This window comes from Crinia signifera, chromosome 5, assembly GCF_055691185.1.
Source record: "Crinia signifera chromosome 5, ASM5569118v1, whole genome shotgun sequence".
In the NCBI taxonomy this organism is placed as follows: domain Eukaryota; kingdom Metazoa; phylum Chordata; class Amphibia; order Anura; family Myobatrachidae; genus Crinia; species Crinia signifera.
Window position 1 is genome coordinate 123042784 of NC_139221.1, and position 24119 is coordinate 123066902.

The 24119-nt window shown below is 40.0% G+C and overlaps 1 protein-coding gene and 1 long non-coding RNA gene across 6 annotated transcripts in view; one reads left to right on the plus strand and one right to left on the minus strand.

Annotated features, from left to right (window-relative positions):
- The window catches only part of LOC146080549 (uncharacterized), a 37857-nt gene extending 24595 nt beyond the window's left edge, over positions 1-13262 (plus strand). For both annotated transcript variants that reach the window (XR_014474905.1, XR_014474904.1), the window contains exon 3: positions 12962-13262. This is a non-coding gene — a long non-coding RNA (uncharacterized LOC146080549). The remainder of the gene's footprint in view (positions 1-12961) is intronic.
- DSP (desmoplakin) overlaps positions 1-24119 on the minus strand; it is an 85934-nt gene that overhangs the window by 16254 nt on the left and 45561 nt on the right. For all 4 annotated transcript variants that reach the window (XM_083187966.1, XM_083187965.1, XM_083187967.1 and 1 more), the window contains exons 3-18: positions 23438-23586; positions 23175-23343; positions 19623-19751; positions 19349-19399; positions 17556-17717; positions 16655-16759; positions 16158-16253; positions 15469-15594; positions 14459-14611; positions 13043-13197; positions 12010-12136; positions 11705-11930; positions 11376-11599; positions 9107-9273; positions 7016-7154; positions 3021-3214 (exon numbers count right to left, since the gene is read on the minus strand). In XM_083187966.1, the coding sequence (XP_083044092.1) occupies positions 3021-3214; positions 7016-7154; positions 9107-9273; positions 11376-11599; positions 11705-11930; positions 12010-12136; positions 13043-13197; positions 14459-14611; positions 15469-15594; positions 16158-16253; positions 16655-16759; positions 17556-17717; positions 19349-19399; positions 19623-19751; positions 23175-23343; positions 23438-23586 (2372 nt within the window). The remainder of the gene's footprint in view (positions 1-3020; positions 3215-7015; positions 7155-9106; positions 9274-11375; positions 11600-11704; positions 11931-12009; positions 12137-13042; positions 13198-14458; positions 14612-15468; positions 15595-16157; positions 16254-16654; positions 16760-17555; positions 17718-19348; positions 19400-19622; positions 19752-23174; positions 23344-23437; positions 23587-24119) is intronic.

The window sequence follows — 24119 nt, forward strand, 5'->3', positions numbered from 1 at the left end:
ATATGGCTATATACTGCACATGGAATACCCAGGCCAGCCTCTATGTCAGGCATTCCCAACCACGGTCCTCGTCACACCAACAGTGCAGGTTTTAAGGTGTCCATACACTAGTAAGATTTATCTTCAGATCTGGCTGGTTGGAACAAAAACATGGTTATGGATGAGTGACAGTGTCAGTTTTCCAGTATTTCCAAGCAAATGGTCAACTGTCATTTGCTCTCATCCATAACCATGTTTTTGTTCCAACCAGCCAGATCTGAAGATAAATCTGCGTGTGTATGGCCACCTTTAGAGATATCCAGGCTTCAGCACAGATGGTTTAATCAGAATCCCTCAGATACTAATTAAGTCACCTGTGCTCAAGCCTGGATATCTACAAAACCTGCACTGTTGGTGTGCCTTGAGGACCGTGGTTAGGAATGCCTGCTCTATGTTGTGCAAAGGAGTTAAACAATAATACGTACAAGTTGAGTATCCCTTCTCCAAAATGCTCGGGACCAGAAGCATATTGGATAATGGATTATTCCGTATCTTGGAATGTTTTTATATTTGAATGAGGCAACTTAAGGTATCTTGCATTTGTGTATAAACACATCAAACACATGAAATGCACACAAATATATTTTATTTGTGCATGAAACAAAGTTTGTGTACTATCTTAGACACTGAATTTCAATGGCAAACAATGATTTTCTTTCACATATTTAGTACCAGTTACATATCATGTCCCCAGTAGTTCCAGTTACAGATTATACCCAGTAGGTTTTTAGCGCAAAAAAAAAGTACGTTTTGGAGACTATGGCCCGTATTCAATGCGGCCGGCTAGGGGGTTAAATGGCAGGAATCACAGAAAACCAGCAATCCTCACTGTTTAACGCCTCGCTGGCCGCTCACCCTATTCTATGTTCCGGGGAAATCCTCGCAGTCACATGATGGCGAGGATTCCCCCAAACAGCGGGGCTTGCGGCTAATGCAGGGAGCCTGCTGCATTTAGCCGCGATTCTCGTACGCCGATTCCCCCCTCGGTCCAAAAAAAGAGTGAGGGGGAATCGTCGTATGCGAGGAAGTCAGTTGAATACCGACAGGACGAGCTGTCACAGCTCGCCCCTGGCATTGAATATACCCCTATGGTTTTTGTAATAATTTGGATAACGGATATTTGGATAAGGGATACTTAACCTGTCATCTTTATTATTTTAACCTTACATGCAATGATTACAAATGATTATTGTTAATATAATGAACCAGATGCACCAATCTTCAAAAAAGAGATAAAGTGAAATGAAATAAACCGGTACTTATGTAGTATCTGGGCTGCCGATTTTTTGATTGTATGCCTTAAGTTAAGGCATACAATCAGATGCGATGCGATGCGATATCGCATTGCATCGCATCGCATGCGACCATCGGATGCGATGACCCGATTTTTCCATAGGAATCAATGTTAAAATGGACTGAGTCCATTTTAACATGGAATTCAATGGGAAAAAGGGGTCCTTTTCATACCCCTACTATCCAAGTGGGCATGGAGTTGGATATAAACCTGTGGCGAGCGTAGCGAGCCACCGAGCCCGAAGCGTGGCGAGCGAAGCGAGCCCCGCGAGGGGCCGGTATTCTGTGTCCCCTCGCGGGGCTCGCTACGCTCGCCACGCTTCGGGCTCGGTGGCTCGCTACGCTCGCCACAGGTTTATATCCAACTCCATGCCCACTTGGATAGTAGGGGTATGAAAAGGACCCCTTTTTCCCATTGAATTCCATGTTAAAATGGACTCAGTCCATTTTAACATTGATTCCTATGGAAAAATCGGGTCATCGCATCGCATCGCATCGCATCGATGGTCGCATGCGATGCGATGTGCCCGATTCGACCCGATTTAGAAATCGGCAGCCCAGATACTACATAAGTACCAAATAAACTGCCAGCCAATTGGCCCCTAAAAGCCATTTTTAAATGTAGCCCGTTTCTTGGGAGCTGATTTGCTGGTAGTTTATCACAATATGTATAAAATTCAGAATGATTGCATCTATGCTTGTTGTTTGCAGCTATACGCATCCATTCATCATGTGGGAGTTAGCTCTTTATATGTTTTGTGAAAATGTAAGGTATTTTCTTCTATATCCAAGATACCTGCTTAAAAGTAAATTAACTATTTTTTTTTTTTGGGGGGGGGGGGGGGGGTTATGCAATAGGTTCTGAGATTTAAGCGAGTTTGCAGCTAAATTGCACACATCAATCAGTTGTAAGGATGGTCTTGCCTTATAATAATTACTGTATTAAACATAGTAGCAAACTTAATGAAGTCCACCCATTTCATAATCACAGAACCTATTATATAACCCTCTTGATCTGAGATCACGCCTTAGCTCTGTGCCAGTCTTTTTAATATTTGTTTTTAGAAAATATAAGGCGTATATATTTTTGCCATACTCAACACGGAGTTGTAGTAAGCATATGAAGGCAAAGCAGTCATTATCCTGCTCCAGTCAGTAAACCACAGTACCACGAAGGTTAGACCATGAATGACCAGAGATGAAATATACATATCAGTAATGCAGCATTTACTAGTAACCATCTGCTCCTGACAAATACAGCAGCATACAATCCTTGCTTTTAGCAGGTATAGGGGTAGATGTAGTAAGCCTGGCAAAGAGATAAAGTGGAAGGAGATATCACACCAGCCAATCAACTCACAACTGTCATATTTCAAACACAGATTATTGGCTGGTGCATTATCTCCTTCCATTTTATCTTCACTTTATCTCCAGTTTATCTCTTGGCCAGGCTTAATACATCTGTCTGACAAAGGGAAACCGGTCCCCACTGTATCACTTTGAGTGGTTATGGTCATTGTTCTATCTATGAGCAGTATATTTACTAAAAGGTCGATTTACATTGAAAATTACCCTAAAAACGATGTTATAGTTTAATAAAGGGTATGGAGTATAAAACAAAATATTGTTAAATAATGTGTGTTTTGAACCCCCGAAACACGGCTAAGACTCTGAATAAAACAAGTTACCGGTCATCAATTTCCTTCTCTATCCGCTGCCAGCGCTCAGTCAGCTGATTGGCCTTGTCGGAGAATTTGGAGATGTCAACCTCGCAGTAAGGATAGGACTGGGAGATGTGCTCATTGATTTGGAAGGTTTTCTGCAAATCTGCATCCATTGCTTTCAACTGTGCCTTTTTCTGCTCCAGCTCAGCCTTCATTTTCTAATAAAGAAAAAAGTCATTTAAGGATAACAATCCACAAAACGGATAAATAAAGACTTGTTAGCCATGCAGAAACAATGTCATAATATGAATAGTAATAGCATTGTAATGAAAGAGATTCAGATTGCCACAGTTGTGCAGGGGACTAGCTTAATCTCGTATAGGTTTCAAATAATAAAGAGGAGTACATGGTCATCTGTCCTGCTGGGGAGAACACAACGGGGACTAGAAATCATAGCTCGCAAACATTTCACTTGTGAACATAATAAATAATACAGGTTTTGTGAAAGTTATCCACTTCAGAAGGCTCAAAAAGAATGCGCTATTCCTTTGCTAAACAAAAATGTTTATTTCATTAATTCCCTGAAAGGTGGCGCTACAGCACACAAATGTTCAATAGGCTTATACAGTACATAAATGTTCAAAAGGTGCACCATCTCTGCATGAAAGTGATATCCTGTAACATGCATATTAAACATTAGGTGCATGTTACAATGTATAAGCCTATTGAACATTTTCTATAGCGCCACCATTCAGGGAATTTATGAAATACATTTTTTTTTATTTAATAAATGACTAGCGCATGGCTTCAATCATCTGTAGTTAGAGCAGTAGAATACACTCCAGAGCCTCTGAAGTGGAGAACATTTTTTGCTAGGACTGTACATAATGCTAACAATAAATGATCAGTGGATAGTTGTATGAGAATAGTATTATCGGTACTTATGTATTATCTGGACTCCCATGTTAAATGCACCCCATTTTTCATACCCCTACTATTCAACTACGCATGGAGTTGATTTTATATAGTGTGGCGAGCGCAGCGAGCCACTGTGCCCGAAGCGTTCCCCGCGAGGGGACGCGGTCTCATAAGAAAAACGGGAGTCCAGATATTACATAAGTGCCGTATTATCTATATGTTAGAATTTCAATAAGGGTGATATCTTTTCTTGCCCCATAAATGTTATTTCATCAATCAGGAGATAGAGATTGGCAAAAAGCATTATTAAAATGTAAATTATTTAGGTCTTTTTAGCCTTAAGGAGTAGGTGATCATGAATGTGGTTTTGAAAAAAATTTAACATTTATTGTCTTTTGATATAGCAACTTGATTCCGTTAACTGCTTATTAGCAGTTTCTATTTTAACACACAAAAAAAGAAATTTTTTGATGAATCATACATTATTATACTAATAGAGATAAGGTCGATGCATTGTGCAGGTTTAGAAAGCAGATGATTGCTGCTAGACAATGGTCAGAAAATAGAGGCAGACATGCTAGAGTGGGTAATCGCTGCCTGTTGCTCAATAAGGGGGATATTCAATCGGGGAAGATAACACTGAATAGGGCCCCACCTCTATTTCCCCCCTCAGGAATAGTGGGGGGTTATTGAATACCCCCGTAAGTCACACAGTAATAGTGTATAGTGAACTATGACCTTTTTCATACTTTACCATCCACGTGGACGGCAACAGTAAAGTGTGCCGTGAGGGGACACAGTGTACTAATTGGAATTCATGTGCTCAGGTGTTGAGATTGACACACAAAAAAACAAACAACTTGGGTCAACCTATTCATGTATCAATCTTTTCCATGTCGACCTTTTGTCACTGTCAATCTTGTGCATGTTAATCTTTGGGGGTCTGCGTTGACAGGCCTAATATACCACATATCTATGGTGGAATGGCTATTATCATTGCACCACTCAGCCTCGTACCCATTTAGCCGTATCTTCTGTAGTATGACAGTGGTGCTGTCTATTCAGACCTACAGTTCAATCTGGAAGACTCCTTGTAATAAGATGTATGTTTTGGTAATCATTTGTTGCGGATTATTAAATATGAGAATATTAATATATACAGGTTGAGTATCCCTTATCCAAAATGCTCGGGACCAGGAGAATTTTGGATAACGGATTATTCCGTATTTCGGAATATTTTAATATTTCAATGATGTATTTTGAAGTATCTTGCATGTATGCTGTATAAACACATAATATACACACAAATATATTTTATTACCACATAAAATACACACAAATATATTTTATTTGTTCAAAAAACAAGGTTTCAACACATGAAACAAAATGTGTGTACTATCTCAGCACTGAATTTGAATGCCAAGCAATCATTGTCTTGCACATATATAGTGCCAGGTACATATCATGTCCCCAGTGATGCTATTACAAATGTCCCCAGTGAGTTTTTAGCAAAAAAAAAAAAATTCACTTTCTGGAATGTCTGGTTTTCGGAATAATTTGGATAACGGATATTCGGATACGGGATACTCGACCTGTATATATATATATATATATATATATATATATATATATATATATATATATATATATATATATATATATATATATATATATATATATATATATATATATATATATATATATATATATATATATATATATATATATATATATATATATATATATATATATATATATAGAAAAACAAGGGGGTATCAGAGTGCGCTAGAATACAACAATAGTAGATTCAAACAATCAATATTTAATATAAAAATTATATAAAAATGGTACAAGTACAAGTATAAAAGCCCTTATAGTTAGGGATATCTCAGAAATACAATTTGATGAACAGATATGATTGTTGTTCAATTCAAGTGGTCTTGATCACAATTATCCCAACGCGTTTCGTCAAAACATGACTTTATCAGGGGCGGATATAGTAATCAGCAATAACCATATGTGTCATAAAAACAATAATTTGCCGCTCAGTATTCCAGAGTCAATTCTGATGTGACATCAGCAATCGTGAAGAGACAGGTGAAATCAATGCAAGTTCTATATACATTTTTCATCGTGATGTCTCAGAAACATTCCAATATGATTTCAGCAGTCACAAAAGTAGGATGATTCCAATAGAAATGCCAAGAAAATTTGCCAAATATGCAAAAATTATTAGAGAGCTCAGGATCTAACAACCAGTCAGCAGGGGTTCACCAATGCATATTTGGCAAATTTTCTTGGCATTTCTATTGGAATCATCCTACTTTTGTGACTGCTGAAATCATATTGGAATGTTTCTGAGACATCACGATGAAAATTGTATATAGAACTTGCATTGATTTCACCTGTCTCTTCACGATTGCTGATGTCACATCAGAATTGACTCTGGAATACTGAGCGGCAAATTATTGTTTTTATGACACATATGGTTATTGCTGATTACTATATCCGCCCCTGATGAAGTCATGTTTTGACGAAACGCGTTTGGCTAATTGTGATCAAGACCACTTGAATTGAACAACAATCATATCTGTTCATCAAATTGTATTTCTGAGATATCCCTAACTATAAGGGCTTTTATACTTGTACTTGTACCATTTTTATATAATTTTTATATTTTATATTAAATATTGATTGTTTGAATCTACTATTGTTGTATTCTAGCGCACTCTGATACCCCCTTGTTTTTCCATATCTATCATTTGGGTCTTGTCTAACAGAAGATCCTTCAGAGGTGCTGCTTCCATTCCTAATAGCGCAGGAAGGGGTCCCCCCGTATCTATCTATATATATATATATATATATATATATATATATATATACACACACACACACACATACACACACATACATACATACATACACACTTTTTTTTTTCTTTTTTTAATGCAGTATTTATGGGGTACTGCTGTCAAAATGTAAGATGGCACATTTTTTTATCCATCGAAGCACATGTGCTCAAGTGCTTGGAATAGTAGATTATATTGAAACTAGACTGGCAGACCTACTTTTGTATAACTGCATATTATTGTTTTATTTACCTTCAATGTATTTCTGTATGCTTCCACTTTAGCTGGATCCAGAGAAATAGTTTCTTCCTCAGTCAACCTGGCCTCATAAACCTTGATCAGATCTTCTATCTGAAGGAGGTTTTGAAGTAGAATCTTCAGTGACTGGAGTCTAAAAATACAAATAAGCTAAATATTTATTAGGGAAAAAAGCATAGACGCCTACCTAGGATATTAGGCATACACAATTATTGCTCACACACTTCTGTGTAGAGCATTGTACCACTTCTAATATCAAGCAAAAGGAAATTGAATTCCACAATGGATCCATCCCCCAGGGCTGACCCATCAATAGAGTGACAAGCGAGCCCTGAGAGGTGTAGATAGATATATATATATATATATATATATATATATATATATATCTGAGAGAGGAGAGAAAGAAGACTCTACTATGGACACTCAATAGATACGGTTGTCTTGATAATAATGTAACTTTTAATGATTCATTCAAAATAACAAATAGGCCAAACACACACACATACATATACAGTGCGCACACACACAAATAGAAGTTATATGTCCACCTTGGTGCTAACTGCTTGCGTTGGGGTCAATATTATTTGTTAAGCAGTTATACAGTATACAGGAACCAATGTGTGTTTTTTTGTTGCATTATTTTAAATGAATCATCAAAACTTACATTTTAGCAAGACAGTAGTATCTATTGAGTGCCCCTCGTAAAGAGTCTTCTTTCTCTCCTCTCTAACCACTTCTAATATCCAACATTTCTTTCTAGTTCTGTTTTTTTTATTTAAGACTACCTATGAAAAAACCTAAGATAACTAAAATGTACTGCCGGCCAGCTACAGGGCATGCTTTTAGCCTTAAAGTAATAAGATGGAGAGTGATAAACCTCCAATCAGCTCCTACATGTCATTTTTCAAACCCAGCCTGTGACATGGCAATTAGGAGCTGATTGGCTGGTTGTTTTATCACTCTCCATTGTATCACTTTTCAAGCTTAGTACATCTGGCCCATAGTGATATACAGTATTGGACAATATCTTGCTCCAATGAGAATCAAAACAATAGACCGTCTATATCGCTGAGTGTGTAAGCTCACTTGTGCATTCACATGCATTGTCAGTGGGGTCACCTCATGTAATGTACTGCACATCATATTGGCCAACCTCGCTGACAACAGCATGTAGGTGAATGCACAATGTGCCGCTATATTGCACGGTCGCACGTGGAACCATGCAGTGTGTATGGCCACCCAATATACAATTATAAGGAACATTACAGCACAAAGTAAATCCACTTTTGGACATTGGAGCTCTCTAGTTGATATGCACCTACAAATGGTACTGCCTGAGTGAATAGGTTAACCCTTTGAGTGCAAAGTTAATTTGTCAAAATAGGTATGAAAATTGGCAAGAAAACTTTTTAATTCATCATAATGAGCTATCACGTTTAACTTATATAGGAAATATATTCTTTTTTACATAACATTTTTTATTTTCATTTATCTAACAAATTTGAGCGATGTTGCCATTTTTAGCGGATATTTTACACATCGCACACAGAGATGCTGGCACTCAAAGGGTAGTATTCAATGCGGCCTGTGAGGGGGTTAAACAGCGAGGATTGCAGAAAACCAGCGATCCTTGTTTCAACGATTCAACGTTCTGGGGAAATCCTGTGATGGCTAGAATTCCCCAAAACAGCGAGAGCCGCGGCTAATGCAGAAAACCCGCTGTATTTAGCCGCGAATCTCGCTGCTTCTGGAGCCGCATATGCCAATTCTTCCTCGCTCAAATAACGGAGCAAGGGGGAATTGGCGTATGAGGGGGTGAGTTGAATACTGACAGGGCGAGTGGCGACAGCGAGCAGGAAGCCCTGCTCGCTGTTGCTGCTCGCTCACGGCATTGAAAACACCCCAAAGGGGTAAGACAAGTAAATAAGTACACTGCTTGTAAATCTATACAAATTAAGGCAAGTAGTAAAAATAGAAAAAAAAGTTAAGCGCAGACTTTACAAAATTCCATGAAACGCTTGAAATCCATATTTATATGCTCTATTCATTTGTTACTGTAATGTATACATTGCATCTTTGCTATACCTCTCCAAGTGGCCTGCAGAAAATCCATTAACATTCTCCAGTTTCTTTAAGAGGGCATTAAGCTCAGACTGCAGGTATGAGGATTTATCAGAGTCCTTTAAACTCAAAATCATTTCTTTAATCTTGCTAATTTGCGCAGATATCCCTTGTCCCTCTCCTCTCACAGTCTGTTCAAGGCAAGCAGAGAGAGAAATACATTTAATGTAGCAGATATACGCACCACGGCTAGATCAGACATATAAAATGCTAATGTTTGTATATACACAATAGCTCTGAGAACAGATGCATGGTCATAACCCCTGATGGCAATGGAAGCATTGCCCTCCATGTACAGTTGTCAGGGGGCACAGAAGAGCAGGTACAGGGAAAGGGGGGGGGGGGGATACAGGAGGCACAGTTGTAAAACGGATGATGAGTCCCATTCATGTTAAATGTTCTATTGACGATGATGCCATCAACATTTTGCCTTTGGCATATTTATGGTCAACACTGTGACTAATGTCTTTCAAAGATGTAACGTACCTCACTTGATCAAATTATGGACCTTATTCAGGTCCATTCACAAAGGGCGTTTGTTCGCACGGGGACCGATGTTTTGTTACTGCGCATGTGTATACGTGGGGGGTGTGAACCCACTGCGAATAGTCAGATTGCTGGGTGCATGCACCCAGAACAGCGGGGGGGGGGGGGGGGGGGAGTGGAGAGGGGCGTGGGGCGGCCCCATTAGCATATGTGAACGACCAGCATTTTATGAGCGTTTCCATGAGAATTCTGGGAGTTATCATGCTAATGAAGCCGTGACGCAGGCTCCGGGGGTGGCCAGCTGCCCCCCCATTTCCTTCTAAACATGCACGCATATGAAAGGGTGCCTCAGAGCACCGTTACATATGCGTACACGTTCCACATCATTCGATAGTCGCTGATGTGGGTGTTCCCTTGCATGCTGCAAATGTTTATGTGAAACATCCATTTGCAGCAAGTGCAAAGTGACACACCTTGTGAATGGTGGGCCGGTGTACCACCATTCGCAAGGTAGGGTTGGGTTGACTCGCAAGGATGCAAATACAAATCAACCAGAATCACCCCCTATGAGCCTGATGGAGTGTACACACGGGGTAATTTCAGGACATTTTCTAACTAGATTGCTTAGAAAATGCCCCTACATCGCTCCGTGTGTAGGGGCCATAGTGATAGCGATGCGTGGCCCCGCACGTTGCTATTGCACAGCAATTCATATCCAGAAAGCTGGATAAATATAGTAATATTGCCGGGCAGGGTGAGTGTTCCCATTTGAATCAAGGCAATGATTTTGGGTGGAGAACACCTTTAAAAAGATAAGCCATGTACTGCTCATTGGCAATACATTATTGGACAGACCCTTGCTTCCTATACTGCGCTTATATAAATATAATGCTAACTGCTGGCATCCCAGTGCTTTGGGGCAGATGTATTAAGCCTTAACAAGAGATAAATGCAAGGGTGATAAAGAGAGATAAACGTCCAGCCAATCAGCTCCTTACTGACTTTTTTCAAACAGTCTGTAACATGGCAGTTAGCAGGTGATTGGCTGGACATTTATCTCTCTTGATCACCCTTGCATTTATCTCTTGTTAAGGCTTAATACACCTGCCCCTTTGTTCTTTAAGTGCCTTTCTGTGGAGAAGTGAAGTGAAGCAGGATTCAATTTGAGCACACGATCACCAGCGTGCTGGTAAATATGTGGCATGGCCAGTACGGATAGCGTATGGGAGGAGTGGCGTCTGGGCAGTAGAGATGGTGTAATGATGGCATTACTGCCTCACAGCACTGAGGTCATGGGGTTGATTCTCACAACAGCTCTGTGTGGAGTTTGTATATTCTCCCAGTTCTTGCGTGAGTTTCCTCCGGGTACTTCAGTTTCCTCCGACAATCCAAAACATATACTGTTAGGTTAATTGGCTCCAGGCAAAAAATAAAATCAATAACCCTAGTGTGTAAGTATGTGTTTAGGGCCGATTAGATGGATCAAGTGGTTCTTAACTGCCCATCAAATTCTACATTTCAATGGCTTATTCTTTTGATGTACAGTAGCTCATTAAACTGAACCCCATAGCGCTAACTTCTGTACATCAGAGTGCGAGAAGATGGATTAATAAAAGCACCAGTGTTTAATAAGCAAGTAATGGAGGAACCCTGTGTACTGAATTATCTAAATCCAATTTTAACTTTTGTACTATGAAACCCTTGAAATAATTGAATGGTTTCCTTTAAAGCGCTAAAAACGGCATACCTCTATATCATTCATTCTGTATGGGAAGTCTCTGAGCGTCTCCTGATTAACACCATACACATTTCTTTGTAGAAGTCTGGTCTCATTGATCTCTAGTTGCTGGCGGATTTTTTGCAGTTCAATCAACAGCCAGTTCTCTTGTTTCAGCCGATCCTGGTCATAACCTACATTTTTGGTCCCATTCTCATTAGATGAAGTGGTGTTGGTAACATATTCTATTACCTCTGCTCAAATAACAGGAGAAGCAAGAAACAGAACAAAAATACTGTTAAATATTAGTTATATAGTCAAGGCAGTAAGTTTTGGTATTAATACATATATCCACAAACCCTTGGTTATTTGAGGCGGTCTTGTCTTAATAGTGGTTTGGTAGCTGGGTAGCTGCACCACTAGGGTCTGATAATGCTTTTGTGCTTCGGAGAACTGAGAGTGCATTTTCATCTTCTCGTCATCTCCAAACATCTTTGAGCCTTGGCTGTTCCTCATGAATTCCTGATAGTGTACCTCCAAGTCAGTGACTACTTTTTGATAGTCTTCTTGGCGCATAGTCTTCAACTGTAATAAAGAGCCATGGATTCAGTAAAGTGTATTTTGGGGGGTGGGGTGGGGTGGAGAAAGGATGTTCAATGAGTACCTTAGCAAGAGTCATGGTCCTAATTTTCTCAATGTCAATCATGCAGTAGTGCCAGGACACCAAGCTCTTCATGTTGATGTAGAGTTGGTTCCACACATTCAAAATTTGTTCATAAAACTTCTCAATACTGAAAAAGAGCACATTTATTTGTAGAGGCGACAGTAGGCGAAATGGAGGAATGTAAGTAATTCAGTGTTATTACACTGTCCTAAAATGGAGAGGACTTTGCTCCTAGTACCCTTGAGATAAATCGTAAATAGTCATGCTGCTTTTTAGTGGTATAGCCTTAAAAGTAAAAATTAATGTAGTTTAATAACATGAATCCTCTATTTATGGAATATAGTGTCATATATACACTCATTGGGTGGTAAGTTATGCAGCTTTTAGAAGGTCATTAATCAAGATATTTTTTTTTTAAATTACTAGGAGTGCTGAAAAACTTTTCTTGGTGTATAATTTGCATGTGGTACTATTTATCCCTTTGAGGATTTGAATCATGAATTTAATAGCAATGTAAATTGATGCCAATTAACAATTTTATAGGCAACAGCACTAAATGGTCACACTAGCTCTATGGGTTATATTCTCCAAAGCAATGGGCTAAATAAAAAAAGAAACAAATTGAACTTTTTGCAGTCCGAACAGTCTGGTTTGTATTTTTTATATTTAAAAAAAATGGTCTACATTGAATGTTAAACAATGTTAATGTTCTTATTTTAAAACAGCTCACCATTGGATCTGCTACTAACGCTAGGGCTGTTGAGCCTGACTAGACGTTGGACTTGAATGGGTTAAAGAAGCATTAGCATTTGTAACATTTTCATTATTCATTTTAATGATTTTTAGACATTACAAATTGTAAATAAAATCTAATGTTTATAATTTTCAATTACTATTTCAATTTACATTTGTAGGACCGCTCCATTAAGCTTGCTATACCTTTTTTTTGCAGATTATGTTTTATTACAAGCACTTCTGTCCTGAAGAAAAATATTTTTATTTAGGAGTCGATATAAACACTGTGAATTCTTACTTGGAAGACCAATCCACAGCTTCTGGATTTGGGGGTGGGATAATCAAGCTGACTGAAGGAACCACCATGTCCAGTCCACCAGGACCTGTCACGTTCCACTTACTGCGCTGAGAGTTGTTCTTCAGAATGCATTCATCGCCTTTGTGTATTACTTTCTGGGGGTGAAATTCATATTTTATCCTTTGTATAATTGCAAGATTAAATGAAACTAATGATATGCTGTGTTTTGCACAAATTCATGCATAAGTAAAAAAGTTATTTGCCATTGATGAAACATGATTGGTGAGTGAAATGTAATCAGGCCAGGGTGACCTTGCCTCCTTTTTCATCTGTAAGCACTATGATTTACTATTTTTATTGTTATTTATTCATGATATTAAACCCTTAACTCAGAGGTACTTTATTGACTATCAAATTTCTGATGCAAACCTTGGCATCCCCCTCAATGTAAAAAGTTCAAAAAGCTGTCTGAGTCGAGAAGTCACAGCCAACCCCCATGAATGGCCTGGCAGCTTCTCGGCAGCAGCATCCCATGAGTAATCGCATACAGATGGGGCATGGCTCATCTTTGCAGGGGATGGCGATGCCAGCCGCCATCTGTATAGCAAGAAGGGGACGCGCGCGCACGAGAGGTGCGCGTGTCCCGCTTCCAGTGCTTTGTCGGCGGTCACCTGGGGTCCCCGCCGCCTGCCCGCACCCCCCCCCCCCCTCACCCTGTCAGTCTCCCTGAAGCAGAGACGGACAGGGTTCCCGTCGCCCCGCCGACGGAGATTGAGACGCACGCGCGTCTGTCAGATGGCGAGCCGGGCTTCTGGCGGATCGCCAGCGGTGACGTTCTGGCGATCCGCCAGCAAAGAAGAGCCCGGCCCCGTCTGTACGTTTTGCATGTGATTTATCAGGTCCCATGCTCCCCTCCCCGCTGCAGGGAGCCGGGCACAGCCTCACTCTCCCCAGCTTGGCACACGCTGCTCCATGCCACGTGCTGAGCAGTGGAGAGAGGCAGCTGCAGCAGCAACCTGTCCACTGTGGCCACGCCTTCCGTTGGCCAAGAACCCTTTTTACCGGGCCTGACGGTGAGGTCAGCGGCCCTGTACAAAAGTACATAATTTATTAACAATGCTGTCCAGCTGGATACATAATACATATACACAGATCATGCCACGCTTTATGCATAGGCCCAGAATATATTATTGTTCCCCAAATGGGTTCATCTGTTCTCATATAGAAACAGAAACACAAGATCTCTGAACTCCTACTACCATGTGGTTTTTAAATCTGGTTACAGATATCATTCAGTGTGCTGGGGGAACATTGTTTTTTCTTACAAATAGTAATCTAACTACAATATCTGAGTAATTCATATTTATCAATGTCAACCTGGACAAATTAGTTACATCAAATCTAAAGGAATATTACCTGGTCCTGCTTATAATCACAGAGAGCCTTCAGGACTATAGGCTTGGTTTTCTTGTAGTCTGGGTTCCGGGGTTTGAGTTGTACTATTTTTTTGGATTTATTCACCAAGTTCTGAACCTGTCTCTTATATTCATTAATTTTTTCTCGTTCTTTCTGATGAAAATACGAAAAAAAAAATATTGATTTTTAGCAACATACATATAACACATGTACAAACATTTCTGCAAACATTCCCTATATACATTTTCCTTAGTGATGTGAAACATATTTGTGTATTGTAGAATAATTACCAGATCTAAAGGGATTTTGAAATGAAAGCGTCATATTAAGGGCCCGATTCAGACCTGCTTGCTATTGCGCGCATATTCGCTGCCTAGCGAGTAGGTAAACGCCACCAAATGAATACGCTCACTAGAATGCGAGTGGATGCGTTTGCATACACAGCCGCTCCCATGAAACCATGCATTGGCCCCCTGCCCTCCCATCCTGCAGCGAAACATGCACATATTTGCAAACATCGGACGGGGAGCAAATTCAGCCCTCCCCGAGCGAGTCTGAATCATCCCCTAAGTATGAAGTCTCTGTTCAGAGTCGATCTCTCTCATGGGGCCAGATGCACTAAGCTTCAAAAGTGATAAAATGGGGAGTGATAAACAGCCAGCCAATCATCTCCTACTTGCCATGTCACAGACTGTGTTTGAAAAATGACAGGTGGTAGCTGATTGGTTGGTTGTTTATCACTCTCCATTTTATCACTTTGAAGCTTAGTGCATCTGGCCCATGGTTCCCTAAATTGGTGATGTAGGCCCTGGTCGTGAGTAGTTTGCAATGCTGCCGTAACAGTCTAATGCAGTCCTGAAGCCTTGTTATAACCTAAACAGAAGGCACAGGACTGCAAAACAGTGTTATTTACTTCTGGAACTGCCAAGTCATCTATATATTTACTATGTTCCCAGATATTTGGGCCCTTTTGATAACTGATGTATGCAATATTATTACTGGGACCATACCTCTAGGTCTTTAATCATCTCCAGCACACGTTGTAGTGGCATGCTTTTATCACATGGGTACTTCTTTCCGATGGTGTCCTGCAGATTTGTCAAGTAGTTTTGGGTGCCCTGCGCCTCTTCAAAAAACTGAATAGAAATGAAGAGAGAGACTGACACTAAATATTTTTAGTTCAGAGTGTGAGACAAGAAAGGGTAGTGGATACATGGAATAGCCTCTCATCAGAGGTGGTAGAGGTGAGCAATTTAAACCTGTATATGGGACAGACATTAGTATATTGTTACATACAACTAAGGATCAAATTTGGTAGAGGTTACCAAAAATATGTAACAATAGGTCATTTCACAATTTATATGTATGAGCAATGTCAGTAGTGTTCTAATATTAGGACCCTATCAGCGGTTTAGTTATTGACAATAAGCAATGTACCCTTTTTAGAGTTACATGTGGCGGAAAATAAATCTATATTGTTTCCTCCATGTGCCAGACAATTTGTATGTTTTGCACAGAAGAGGGAGATTCAATATAATCAAATTCCCCACATTGGCTTAATTGTCATCTTCATAATTAGAAAAAAAAAAATAGCATGTTCAAACTGTAAGTGTAACAGCAATTGATTTACTTTCCCTAAAGAAATGATTGTTCCCAGATAAAGCAGCCCTCACTGTACAGGTGTAGAGCATTCACTTACTTGGAAGTAGGCAGCATTTTCTTTCAAATGGACATCAATACATTTGGTAATCTGAAGAATCCAGCTCCATTGGGTCTGCAGGGTGTCCATATAAGCCTGGAAAAGAGAAGCCTCATTCAATTGTGCCTCTCCAGATATAGACAGACAGAGCTATATATCCATCAGCTGCAGTATAGACAGGCTATTGTTATTTACCACAGGAAAGATAACCACTGAAACAAAATGGTGATCATCCTTTATCGAACTACAATTTGTAAACTTGTTTTTTTTGCACCCTGGGCTATTCTCAAGGCAGTGTAAAAATGGGTAAGCAGATTGCAAGTCAAGTGGCACCTTACTATATAGGTTTCTGCAAAGGAAGGCACACATATAATTATGGGCTTCTGCCTTCAGTGGTTCAATCCAATAGTGGTTTTACTGTAGCACACTTCTGATTCAATGCTAAGCCTTCTGGCTTAGAACATCTGTCTTTCATCTCCATCATACAGTAATCCTACCTCAATCTTGTCTGATGCTGGGTGCTGGCTCATAATTAACTGGTCACTTTCTTGTTTGAGCTTGTTCAGATCTTTTTCTTTAACTTCCAACTGGCTCATTAGTTTCTGGAAGACAAACAGTAAAAAACCCAATGAATTTGATTCTTTCCAAAATAGTTTTCCAAATGTAACAAATTATCCTATATCTCATAACTAAGAGCATGCACCCTAGAATTTACAGTAGGCTGATCTGATAAGCTAATGGGTTTACAGTACTCTTATATAGTTTATGAATACAGAAAACTCAATTGTTTATCATAGACAAATACAGTTAAAGGACAATATGACCCAAATATAGTAATCAAGGTATCTGGTGAGGACTAGAATGTATCCACTTAATTTGCATTATATTGAAAAAGAATGCCTGCATTATTTAGGGATACCATAATGACAGCAATTAGCAGTTAGCAGAACATAGAAGCACTGAAAAAGTAATGCTAGATTACTAGAGGGGAGCAGGGCAGCGGCTGATTCACAGTTCAGCGGCACTGCCCGGACCCAGGGCGAGTGTGGTGGGTTTTTTTTTAGGGAGCGCTTTTTTTTAGGGAGCGCTCCCCATAAAAACACCCAGTGGGGAGCGCTCCTTAAAAAACAAAAAAAACACACCACTGAAGGGGTTAAACAAGTTTAAAAATCCTGATTCCCCCATCCCAACTGGTCAGGGTCAGCAAATCAGAGATATTTAACATGTTTAGTTTCCACAATTCCCCGATGGATTGCTAATCCTCAATGGCCGTCCTGATCGTTGATGCTCGTTGGATTGGGGAATTGGGGAAGCAGCTTCCTGATGTTACCTTCAGAGTAAGACTATTTCCTAAAAAATTAGGTGGTCACAGATGTCCCTTAAACAATTGTAACTTACAGAGAAAGCTTCCTGCTTCCTGGGAATGTCCGTGTTCTTGTCACTCCAATCGTAGACTAGTTCTTCTTCTTCTCGATCATTGATCCACATGATTTCCTTGGATGTGGCTTGAATAATGGTCTGCAGCTGCCGCAATTGATCCATTCTTTCAAAAGACGCTTTCTAAATGCATGAAACCAATAAATATACATTAGGACAATTATGCAAGCAAGACTCAGCTACCTGGGTAAGACACATTCCATTTATGGTCTTAAATTTACACATTAATTTTTCTTCTATCTTTATTTTTTGAAACAGTTATCCCATAGAATGATAGATAAATCACATACAGTAGTATTACCCTTAACCAAGAAGTATAAAGTTCACATTGAAAAATAAAAAATGCCAATGAAAGCAAGGTAAACCCCGTTCTTTGTCCTTTCTTTAATAAGAATTATTTTGTCCTGTAACGCATATGAAAGCTTTTCTGCAGAATAGTGCATTATTTACACAGCACCACTCACTCCCTTTCCTTACTAGTGTGTAGTAGGCGGCGGCAGTAGTGCCACTCCCTGCCTATCCCTGGAAGTGTTTAAATAACTACCAACCCTCTTCCCATGGTTTGCCAATAAAGAAGTTTATGTTAAAATTTCCACACAAGTGGCGCTATGTGCAATGGACTGAAGGCAGCATGGTGACACATTGGTCAGTATTACTGTGTCTCAGTGCTGGGATTTCAACTGACTGCTCTTGTATCTTCCCATAGTCCAAAACTTACTAGTAGGTCAAGAAGCATCTGACAAAATTTATCCTGTTTTGTGGCAAGGAATTTAGACCATAAGCTCCAATGTGACACCTACTCTGGAGAATTACTCAATATGCTTTAGAAAGTGCAGAATCATTTGGTTGTGCTGTGGAAATAAATTTAATACCCTATGTTCCACCAGCAATGAGGATTTTCATAAAACCCCACTGCATTTTGAGCATTAAGGAGGGTTTCAATCTCCGACACTATTTCCGACAGGGGAAATAGTGGCAGGCACCGCCTATTCAATGCGGTCTTGTCCGACAGCATTGAAGGGGAAGATCGATAGAACGGGCCGGACTTTGAAAGCTGTCGGGCCCATTTTGACGAATTTGGCCGAATCCCGACAATCTAAGGCCGTTTACGACCCCTTGTTACCGATCGCGAAGCGGGACATTGCATCCCGCCTGGCGATATGCTGTCAAGCACAAAGAAAACGGGCCAGGGTCAGGGCAGTCGGAACAGATCGACAGTCGTGACCCGGGATTGAATACCCCACTAAAACTTTTAAAAACTGCCCAAATGGTATAACGTTACAAAACATGAATGCTTGTCAGAAAGGGTTTGTGCATTGCTCATTTGAGTATATTTTTTGTAGCATAAGCATCAAATGCTTTTATTAGGCTTTGTGAATAATGTCCATGTATACAATGCCTTATAGAGATACACAGTGTGTTCTAGCCAGTACCCATACATGGTGCAATGATCGCACCCGTTATGGGCTGAATCGCATCGCAACGCATGCGTTTTGCATGCGATGCGAGGACAGTACAAAAAGTATGTGCAGCACATACTTTTTGTACTGTGCGATGAGGTGCCCGTGGGAGCGCGCATCGCACTGTGAAAACGCACCAGGTATATGCACCTTTATGAAATGTACAGCAAGTGTAGAATGTAAACATCCCTATACATACATTTCATTAACATTGGTTAAAATTTGCAGCAGGAATTAGAATATGTAAAAGTATGTATAAAACACTCAACATAACCATTATTCATCAGTACTTACCAGCAAGGCATCATATTCCTCTTCTAATTGATAAATCGCTCCTTTTTCTCGCTAGTAACAAGAACATAATAGAAAAATGTATTAAAAATACTGTGATGAAAGAAAGGATCAATTCAACATTCATAAAATGATACTGTTTATATACAGTATATATCTATCTTCTAGTAGCACACCTGGCTCATTACAATATGACAATTTTGATTGTTCTACTATCACTTTAACCATATATGCTGCATTCAGTAATACACTATAAAATGAATATTAAATGGGTTACCAGATCAGCTTTAATTTTGTCAAGTTCCCATCGGTAGTCAGCGATGGCATTGTGGAACTTCCTGTGGTTAGCAATTTGCTGCTCTACAGAAGAAGCATCGAATCCCCAATTGACATTTTCCATCTGAACCTAAACCAATAAAAAACAAAGCATTAAATATAGCTTGTAATGTGCAGACACTACAGGGTAATAGAAAGGAAGGAAGGGATGTTGCCCACAGCAACCATATCCTGTTTATCATTTATCTATTGCATCCTATAAAATGATAGGCAGAATGTGATTGGTTTCTACGGGCAACATCTCCTTTTCATTTTTAGAAGCTTTAGTAAATTTTCCCCTAATTGTACATTTTGAAGGATTCTCTTAACATCCAAACAGAATGGGGCTAATTCAGATCAAGAAGTATTTGCTTCCTGATGAGTTTGGTACTATTTGCATGTGCAGGACTCTGGGTCCTGCAACACAAGATGCAGTATGGTATCAGACAGAAAACCGAAGGCTGATTAAGCAAAGAGGTGACATAAGCCACTGAAGGGTTCTGAGAGGCTGTCACTTTAAGTAGCATGGTTGCTAAGGTGATCTGATGAGTGAAGGAATAGCCAACCAGGGACAGGGGAGGAGTTGTAAGACTATGAGTATGCAGGAAGTCAGGTGATCTGCCTCTTTGGGAAGTTTTTCCCCTCCCTCCCATCCCTAATTTTCTATTTCTTGGCGGCGGTAAAGAACGGTCCTTGTTTATATGCCATTGTATGTAGATAGTGGGTGTGCTCTCCAGACATCGATATGTCATTAGCCCATGCCCCTGGACAGAGGATGGGCTACACCATCTGCACGGATGGGTTGCGATGGGAGAGTTGATCACCAACAGTGTGTGAATGGCATGTGGTGATCTTACCCCCTCTTTTCTATGACCGTACGCCACCATTTATAGTCAGATCATAGCTGTCAATAAATTTGACATTCAGTTTTGAAAAGCCAGCACTTGTGTCTGTGTCTTTATTTTAGTGTTAAGTGTATGCATAAAGATACCCGATGGTGAGTTTATGTCAGTGATGGAGGCATATCACCACCTTTAGGGGGAGGGAAGAGGCCAGGAAAGGTGGACAAAGATTTTCTGGCCTCTTGTGAGGATCTGCAGTGGGCAGCTTGCGAGACCAAATGGGTTCTTCAAGCCATCTTATGGTGGGTTTGTTCCTTAAAAAGCTAGTCAGTGTGAAAGGCTTGCAGGAAATCCATGTATTGTTTGTTAGTAGTTTAGTCATTAGTAAGGTCTTTGTAAATTCTGTCATTTATTACCTTCAGGGAAAACTGCTTTCTGCTAATGAAGTTTAAACATGGCTTGTAGGCTACACAAACACAGGGAATGCACCTGGTCCCCCAACATATGACTAGATTTACATGCAAAGGAATACTATTGGTGCCACAAAAATACTCATTAAATATTAACAGATTTCTGTTGTGTAGAATACAAAGGCCTCTGTTACATAAGAGAAACAGGGAAAGGTAGAACTGTTTCATATATAAAGATAAAGAGACAAGAGCGCAAGCTTAATTCTCTGCACTGTCTCACCCTACATTCTCTCATATGCACTTTTCATTTCAGAAAGAGAACTGCTCATATACATTTAGAAGGACTGTTTTGCAGAACCCTACTGAAGTGACTGAAGAGCCATATTAGGAGTGTATTAGGAAGGTATCTGAAGCATGAAATACATGTCTGGAAACACACCAGGTGAAAATGCTGCAACATGCTGGACTGAGACACACCTACACCTGGGGGAGTGTGGCAGCATTCCAAGCCATGAAGACATTTCACACACACACACACACACACACACACACACAGCCACATAGGACTTCAGCAATTCATGCAAACACAGACTAGACGGGTTTTCTAAGTCACATGTTCTGGCACATTGCCCAAACAGCTCTTCATTAAAACATTTCAAGAGTAGTCTTGCTCGCCCAAGCAGGATTACTCCATTTGTTTCAAAGAGTTATTATGAAAGCACTTCGGGCTCGATATTGATTAAATATCATTTAATGAAATAATTCCCTAATTATAGGTAGATGCAGGGCTGAATGCAAGTCAGTTTTGTGAAGTGGGTGTTTTCATACTATGGGGCAGATTTAACGAGTGGTATTCTAGTTATTACTCGTTACTAATCTTAAATGATGCTCCAACCAATTAGCTGCTTTCATTTTTCAAACACAAGACAGTTGGGAGCTGATTTGTTGGAGCACCACATAAGATTAGTAACAAGTGATAATTAAATATAATTTGTTGGTAAACCAGCCTATGTATGTAGAGCACATGCATCTATGGTCATATGCAACTCGGTCACATTCCCACTTGTGGCAAAAGGAGTGTAACAGAGTGGTAACGAGAGTCTCAAATGGGACCCGGGTTAGGGAGGATGTATCAACAGAACTGAGTTATGAAAAGTTTGTTTACACTCAGATTCACCTGTTTTCAGACTGGTTTCTTGCAATAGGTGAAGGGCTTAAGCAAGTGCACATTGATAATGACAATATCTATGAAGCTATGTGTATGGATAGGGTTGGGGTAGTCACATAGCCTTAAAATAGCTAAAAATTGGTCTAGATCAGGCATGTCCAAACTTCGGCTCTCCTGCTGTTGTAAAACTACACATCCCAGCATGCCTTGCCATAGTTTTAGCATTCCCTAGCAACAAAACTGTGGCACGCTGGGATGTGTCATTTCACAACAGCTGGAGGGCTGCAGGTTGGACATGCCTGGTCTAGATTGTCCAATTTGAATTTCCATCCTGCCTGATCTGCCCAGCCATCATTCAGCCAACTTCAGGTGGGGATTAGAGAACCAACTAGGGGACAGTATCCTCCTGCCCTGTCACGGTCAGCTGCTCTGATGCACAACTGTGCATTGTATAGCCAGCATTAGTAATAATATACAGCGCATATTGTTTGTGGCACAAAAAAACAAATGAGCCTTATGGCTGGGGGAGAGAAACAAGAAGATAAATAAAAGAACACAAAACAAATACAGGTGTAGCTAAAACAATAGAGGAGTCTTTTACCAAAAATAATGCTTCAACATATGATGAAGTAATGATAGTGTCCTAGAAATGACCTTTACTTCATGGCAGCTGTAAAATGATAGGGGACATCTTGGAATAGCAATATCCACACACACAAAAAAAACTTGAAAAAGCATTATAGTTAAAGAAAGAAAAGCAACACTGAAATGTAGGATAATGCTGTCCTGCGGTCCCACCCCCTATTCATATCATGAGGTCATGGGTTTATGGGGTGTGGCCAGAACAGTGAGGCATGTTTCAGTGCTGGCCACAAGTCATATTAGTACATCCATAGAGGTGATATTGCCCCTAGCAACCAATCAGTCTGTCTATCATTTTCTAGCATTCAATAGAGAAATGATACAGAATCTTATTGATTGCTATGATCACCTCTTTTCATGTTCCACATAGTGCCTAATGTTTATATTTTGGTAGAACTATGGACATGATGATCCCTGATATAATAAATGTGTGTCAGTAAATAGTTACTCACTCTCTGCTGATGAATTTGACTTAATGTTTCTTTAGTAATCCTCTTAGTAACATCATCCCATCCCGAGCCGCTCTGAGAAGAAAACCCGCCACCTTTGGATCCTTTGCGTACACGTGGTCCATGAATAGCTTTGTCAAGGGCACGCATTTGGTCCTGAAGCTGAAGCAGCCTACAAAACAGAAAGTGCACAATTTCAAAATGATACAGTATTGAGGTTAGAAAGGTAGAAATCCTAATTTCTTAAAAAGATGCAGAATATTTACCTTCTGTGATAAGATTCACATGGCTGGCCCATTAATCCCATTTCTCTGATCAAGCCATCTACCATTTCCATTTGCTCATGGGCTACCCCAAGACACTCATCCAGTTCTCGGTTACGGGCAAGCTGACTTCCATCTCCATATTTCAGTTCCTGAAAAATGAAGTTATTTGAGTGCAGAAACCTATGCAGTTGCAATGGGATGTAGTTAATATGCCAACAGTCAAGATCCAGGGGTCAGGATGCCGATGCCAAGACCCCGACTTCCAACATTGCCGCCACAGCATGGTGAGTCTGCAAAGGGCCTCCTTGTGCTCACCCACTGCCGGCATTCCAGTGATCAGGATTTCGCTGTCTGGATCCTGACAGCTGGGATCTCGACAGCAGGGAAATCATACTAAACCCGTTGCAATAAGGACATCTGGTCAAAAGCTATACATACACACCAAACCAACGAGATACAAGGTAATTGCATCACTTCAATAACATTAGAATGATAAAGCTCTTCCGATTAACCATTTTTTTACTTCCTGTGATGAAGTCGTGCCTGGATGTATTTTTATTGTTTTATCCTTCCCTTCCTGCTAATTACTTATTTTTTTAAACACTTTTCAATAAAAATGTAATAAATAAAAGAAAAATTCACAAAACAAAATAGAATGACAGAGCTATACTATATTATCAAA